Source organism: Symphodus melops, assembly GCF_947650265.1.
Source record: "Symphodus melops genome assembly, chromosome: 6".
NCBI lineage: Eukaryota > Metazoa > Chordata > Actinopteri > Labriformes > Labridae > Symphodus > Symphodus melops.
The window spans coordinates 20253087-20259883 of record NC_136696.1 but is presented as its reverse complement, the minus strand read 5'-3'; the positions used below and the strand labels follow the sequence as shown (position 1 = coordinate 20259883).

Here is a 6797-nt window from a genome sequence, read left to right as displayed (position 1 = left end):
ATTGAGTAATACACCCCTCCTTTTACTCCTTTCAGGGGGGGGGGGGGAAGCTTTTCATTGGACTAATTGGAGTGTGCAAGCCATCATAGTGAAAGTGCTCCCGCAGGCCCTTTCTTTCTCTTTCCTTGCCTTCTCCCCTCCTCCAACGCCCAGGCTTTTATTATCATTTGCCATATCGAGTAAACAACCTGTTAGTGTAAATTAGGGTCCAGTGAGTGATGGAGCGACACATCCAACCCCTCCTGCCTCCCCTGCCTCTGTTCTCCTTTATCTCTCTAGCCACCACACTCTTTCCATCCCTTTGAGCTTTTTCCTCTTTTGTGCCCCCACCCTCTGTTCTGCCTTGTTCGGCACGCAGCTTTTCAAAGACACTGGTAGTGATGGTAGCTGTGTGTGTGTGTGTGTGTGTGTGTGTTCAAGTGTGTGTGGATGCAGGGGGTCTGAAATGAAGATTGAAGCGGACAAAAAAAGCCCTGGCGCAACCTTGAGGTGGAAATTAATAATGATAAAAATAATTACTGCCCCACTCCCCTTGCCCACGCCTTCACCGACCTAGTTTTCATAATGGAGAACGATAGCCTCAAGTCGCGCACAATGTGTGTGTGTGTTTAAGTGTCTGTGTGTGTGGGCAATGAGGAAGGGGCTGCACGGTGGTCATGTTGTAGTGGAGAGGGATGTAGGACAGGATCTACATGAAGAAAACACAAAGGCCATTAGTTACAGGCATGTGTTGCTGTTAATAAAGACTGCTACAGGTAAAACAGATTGCTCACCTGGCACTTGATACCCCTCTCTCTTTCTACCTCCATCTCTACTGTGAGCTCACGGAGTGATCACACTGAAAACACACACATCCATATAGACGTGTGTCAACGTTTATATTTAAGAACATGAACTTTGACACAGTTGCATTCTTAATTGAGCGAGGCCGAGTGAGCCCCAAGACTCAAATGTTTACTGATCTAAATTCACTTTATTGGCTTTACTCTCATGTAGGCTTCAATGTAAGGCCAGTGGTATTAACTGCTATTGGTAATAGTACTGTTGATGTAAATAAGGAGAATTATGTAAGACTGCAATTACTAGACAATGTGCAATGTCTGAACAAAACTATGCCTGGGGAGATTTTAACTGCATGTACACAAATGTTCAACATTTAGTGCTCGCACTGTTCAATTAGCCAGTCTGACTGTGAGCAGTACATTAGCCAAAATTGAGTCAGAAAAAGCTTTTCTGCTGGAAGATTTTGATTTTTCATAAAATATTGCGTTAACTTTCGTATAATATTACTGCTTTTGACTTACTGCCCCAAGAACACTAACTGTATTGTCAGTTGACAGCAATGTGAATATACTTTTGTAATGGTTTAATGGAAACGGGCATGAAACGCAATACTTTATTCAGCTCAGTTGATTTTCCATTACCCTATATTTGATCAGCAGTACTTAGTGGAAATTGCTCTTTGCTCTTACGAAATTCTGTTACCTAAACCCGCTAAATGTCGATGAAAAATCTTGAAAACTTTTGACTTATAGCAGAGGTACTGTAAGATTTTTAAAATGTGCTTATATCTCGAGTTTGTCTGAAAGAGACGTAATGGAGTGCTGGTTGGCAGGCGTAATATTTGACAATGAAACTGTCAATATTGTGCTTGATCCATTTCGTTTTTCGTTATTTATACCTGACATGGACAGGCTCAAGTGATTAAAATATTTCCTAGGTGAAAATTTGCACTGTGATTCAGTCTTCCCATTTACAGCTGATTTGACTTGACACAGCACAAACAAGAACACAGATTACATATAGAGGATGATGACGTCTTTTGGACATGATCTTTAAAACCCTTCCCTCTGTGTTTGTGTGACTTCATCTTGGAGAAAGATCTTCTTACTGGAGTTTATTTGTTATTTGTCAAGCAATTTCAATGCTATATCCACGGAAAAAAACATCAAAATAAGAAGTTTATATTTGATCCATGAAGACTCAGACTTACATGCATTAAAAGCAACATTGACAGAGAAGAATGCTATATCTAAGTTGCACTCACTGTAAGTGCTTAAGTTATTTAAGAATCTCACCGGTGAGTTAAGGCAGCAAGATTAATTAAAAATGCTTCATTAAGGCAATGACGAGCCGGAGGGTGGCGGCGGAGTGGTAGAGAGGAACAACAGAGAAAGTCTGAGATAACTTTTGACCCCACTCTCCAGTCTGCAGAACGCTCCACCTCGCTGACCCTTTAGAGCATCCGGGGAGGGTAAACAATCAGAAAAGTTTCTGCCCTCTGTTTGACCATTTAGTGGGTTTTTACTTAATGTACTTTCCTTTCCTTTGCTTTTGTTCACTGTTCTTTAGTACAGACAATTATTGCATTAAAAAGGAAAACTAAAACAAAAATGACAACACACCTGGTCCTCGTGAGGCCACTGTCACGCTTTCCTGATCTGTTTATTTAGCCGTCTGATGTTGAGTTGTCCCATGGGCAACAGAGGCAGCAGAGGTCTGCTAACAGGATAACCATGGAGGAAATGAATTGCTTTCATGCAGGCATTTATGGAAACCCGTTTTTTAGTTTTATTCAAACTGGATTGAATGACCAAGGTGTAGCCCCTTTTTTTCCTGTTTGAACTATAAAACTTTAAGGTTGTTAATTTGTGTCTCACTGATATGACTAAATCGGATCGTATTCGCTTTTTTTTGTCCTGCTTGTCTTGAATTCTATGTGTAATTAACATGCTGACAGGGGATGTGCTTGTCACAGAAGCCGGCCTGCCATGTGATTTATTTTATTTTTATATTTTTTACTTGCAATATATCGTTCTGAATTCCAAAGCAGTGGCTCCAGAGAAATCAGCAGAGATAAAGTCTATAGTGCAGTTTGGTTCTGAGTGTGTGTATTTGTGATCCACGGTTTAGACTGTAGAAGCATCTGGCCATGCCAGCCATGCTTTGCACTCCTGCTGTGGGTCAGTCAGGCTGTTTGGACTGCCTGCTTGGGGATGGATAAGTCTGTTATAGGCACCCATAAGCATACAAACCCAGCAGGCAAGGAAAGAGAAAAGGGAGACACTCAGAGGTGTTAACAAGTTCTTTGAGTTGTCCTCTTTACGGTTATATTTTTGTTTTAATGTAGGGCAGTATATTTAATGGGAGATTATAGTCTGTCATTATCAGAGAGCATGACATGGATAAGCAGGGAGACAAATATGGAGGGTGTATGTGGCTGAAAAGTGTAAATACTGGATGAAAAAAAGGGAGCATGATTGGGGGTTTGTGCAGGGTGTTAGGGAATAATACTTATCCATCATTTGGTGAGCTGGAGCAGGCGGGTGGGGGAGAGAAAGCAGCATTATGGTTGGTGTCTCTGCTGTAGTGGTGGCTTAATCTGGAGCACAGTGGCAGCCACGCTGCTTTGACAGACAGAAAAAGTTGGAGAATCCTTCGGAAAAGGAAATTCTGCTGGAAAACCCATGAAAAAAAAAAAAAAAAGCAACAGTAGAGAAGAGGAAAAACAAATGTGAGTGCTGCTGTGGACAAGAGGAGAGACGGAGAGGTACAGGGCTGGAAAAAGAGGGAGACAGAAAGAGGGGAGGGGAACTAAGTGGGAGAGCAACAGAGGGACTCGAGGAAGGATAGGGAGGTGAAGAGAGCGGAAGAGGGAGGGAGAAAGGAGGTGTGATAGAGGGTGGGAGAGGAGGAGACAGTCTGGTGGATGGGCAAAAAGACAAAGGAAAGAAAGAAGAGTAAAAGGGATAAGTCACTGGGCTGGATAGAGATGAAAACATTAACAGATGCATAGAGATAAGACGGACAAGGTCCCTCTGGAGGGGGATGCAAGAGTGCAACATGGAGTAACAGTGGTTTAGTAAGGGGTAAGGGGAAGAATTGAGGAGAGGGTGGAGGAAGAGATTAAGGAAAAAAGGCAGAGTGATAGACTGACAGAGAAGAGGGAGGAGAGACGAGCTGGATGAGAGAGAGGAGGGAGGCCGTCTTGTAGAGCGCACACAGCACGCGTGGAGCTGGTGTTAGAGCGAAAGAGAGACAGAGAAAGGAGGGAGGGTGGGAGGAGAGAGGGAAACTGAGGGAGGGGGTGAAGTATTTAAACGCCGGAGCAGGACAGCACTGGCGAAGCTCTGAACTCCCTGAGAGTGAAGGTAGGACAGGGAGAAGAGGAGGAGGAAGAAGAAGAAGAAGAGGAAGAACAGAGCTTGTTACAGTTTTCCTGACAGCCAAGCCTGCGCACTCACACGTAAATACTTCACATACAACCACACACAGGCACGCGCTCTCTCAAGCACTTTTGGACTTTCGATTTATTCCCGGACTCAAAAAGCTTGTCCTCTGGAACTCTACCTGTGCTTTCTCTGCTCCCACTCATCACTCATCACACTTCGTCACCCACCTAAACTCTCTTAGTCCCTCGTTAGGTGAGGGCAGATGGCCATGCCGCGGGCCTCTCTCGGGGGTGCCTTAGGATGTGCCCTGCTGGCCCTGGTCTGTGGGAGCAGCAGCATGGATTTTGGGGCACCCCCAGCGAGCTTCTACCCCCGTTTCAACCCTTTCTTCTTCCTGTGCACCCACCATGGGGAGCTGGAGGGAGTCGGGATGGTAGAAGGTGGAGGAGAGGTGCTTCTCACCCTCCAAATTACGGGCAGTCCCACTGCATACACCCCTGGACAGGAGTATCAAGGTGAGCACACATCCTACAGTGTTCAATTTTGCTTGCATGTTCAAGAGTTGTTTTTGGAGCTCTTTTTAAATTGTTGTGTTTCTTATAAAGGGGAAATCTGTTGGAATTGATCCAACCGACTGGGAAATTTGCAGTTTGCGCTATTTAAAAAAAAAAAAAAAATGTTTTGTGAAATAATTCTACTGTGAAAATATAGTTGTTTATATATATTTTTTGGATTGGACACATTTTGCATTAAGAAAAAAACCCCAATCTCATAGTCAAGAGTTGCACACACGTGTGGAGTGAAAACGTTTCCTTGCAGGTGTTACGCTTCAAACATGAGGTACTGGTGTAGTGCATGCATATGGGAGTATGCAGTTTGTGTGCGGTGGTTGTTGTATGGAAACCAGCATTTATGTAACTGTAATAAGTAGTGAGGCTGAGTAGGACTCCTGTTCTGTTTCTTTAGCAGCTTTGGTGTTTTACAGCGCTGTGATCCTGATGCTTCATGTGTAGGTGGCTTTTCCACAGGACTCGCAGTGAAATCCCAGGCAACTGAATCAGAGAGAGAAATCTGTGGGTGCGAACAGAAAACAAACCATAGAAAGACATGTTTTGACTGTTAGAAATAAAGATTACAATATCTGGACACCATGCATTTAAGAATGAACATCGCTTGATGTCCTCTTTTCCCACACTGTTGTTCTGGCACCTGGTCCTGGAAAAAAAAAGATCTCCTCGAACTCCCAAACTGTCATCGTCGCTCTGTCACTCCCTGCCACTTACTCAACACTGCGGACAGTGACCCACACAGGTCACCAGTAACAGACTAAGGTCACATTCCCATGCAGTTATCTTCTTCAGTAAGAACTGAATGTATACACATTTTATGTACATTGCAGATTGGATCTAGGTTCCTAAAAATACACACATTTTGTTTGTACTGCCCTTATCGCTCTCAGATCCTGTCCTTGTAATAATACACCTTTAGTATTGCAAACAGCGGATTTATTACTCTGTTCTTGCACTGTCAACATATGCATTTGATTATCAGGACAAATAAGCCTCTTGATTTCCAAAAGGATATGCACAGGGTTTGTGTAATTGTATATAGAAAGAAAGGAATACGGAAAGGCCAGGCAAACAGAGTAGAAAGAGAGAAGAGTCCGGTAATAAGGTGTAATGTCTTCTGTCTAAAATAACAGCCCCGATCGACCCTTCAGTCAAGCACCTTTTAACTGGGGCCAGGCTTGTAGGGATAGCGGGTGGGGAGAGATTTGAATAACTAGATGGTGGATGGGAGGGAAAGAGCGCACGGAGAGGTTTAGATAATTAGCATTAGAAATGTGGTGTATTGGGAGGAGGGAGAGATTTAAATAGGGCCATGGCTGGGATCGGATGAAATAGGGGGAGATTTAAATGACGATGAGAGGATTGAGCAGTTAAGATACCAGCAGCGGGGCTTGCATGAAAAAATAACATGGTTCCAAGCTGCTCACTTTTTCTCCATCGCATGTTTTGGCACATGTTGGCAGCTCATTGTCAAATTTCTGGGGTTTTGACTTGATTGACTTGAGTTGTGAAGAGAAGGACGGGCAAATGGCAAGTGAGCACACACAACTTGGCTGACTGTGTGCTTAGTTGTGCAATCGTGAGCAATACTGTCTCTTTTTTTCCACCTCTCATCCATCTTTGCAAACCTTGATGGTTACATCCATCCTTACAAGTTGTTGCCACAGTCTCTGCCAGGCACATTGTGGCGGGAATTGGCTGCTTTGAGGGCTACATATAAATTTGTTGGACTGAAGGTGGATGTGTATGCCTGCTCGGCTGACAGTAGTATTAGGGAAAAAACGGTACATCTTATCCTTTGGTCATTTCAAGAAAAGGTTGCGGGATGTGTTTGAATGAGTGTTCTTAAGAATGCTTCTTTATTTGCTTGGGTCTGTCTTTTTTTTGTCTTTTTCTTGGGGTATTATTTCTCTCTAAGCTTTGTTTTGAATTACATTAGGTTTAATTGTTTAAAAAGCGTGTGATCTGACCACTGACAGAGCTGCATGTGGAAAAAGTGGGTGGATAGCATTAGAGACACTTATCATGTGGTTGTGTAAGGGCTGCAGAAAAGAAA

The 6797-nt window shown here is 43.4% G+C and overlaps 1 protein-coding gene across 6 annotated transcripts in view; it reads left to right on the top strand.

Moving 5' to 3' along the window:
* The first annotated feature begins 4091 nt into the window (after nucleotides 1-4091).
* reln (reelin) overlaps nucleotides 4092-6797 on the top strand; it is a 90139-nt gene continuing 87433 nt past the window's right edge. For all 6 annotated transcript variants that reach the window (XM_079346463.1, XM_079346462.1, XM_079346461.1 and 3 more), the window contains exon 1: nucleotides 4092-4687. In XM_079346463.1, coding sequence (XP_079202589.1) covers nucleotides 4435-4687 — 253 coding nt within the window. In that variant the 5' untranslated portion in view covers nucleotides 4092-4434. The remainder of the gene's footprint in view (nucleotides 4688-6797) is intronic.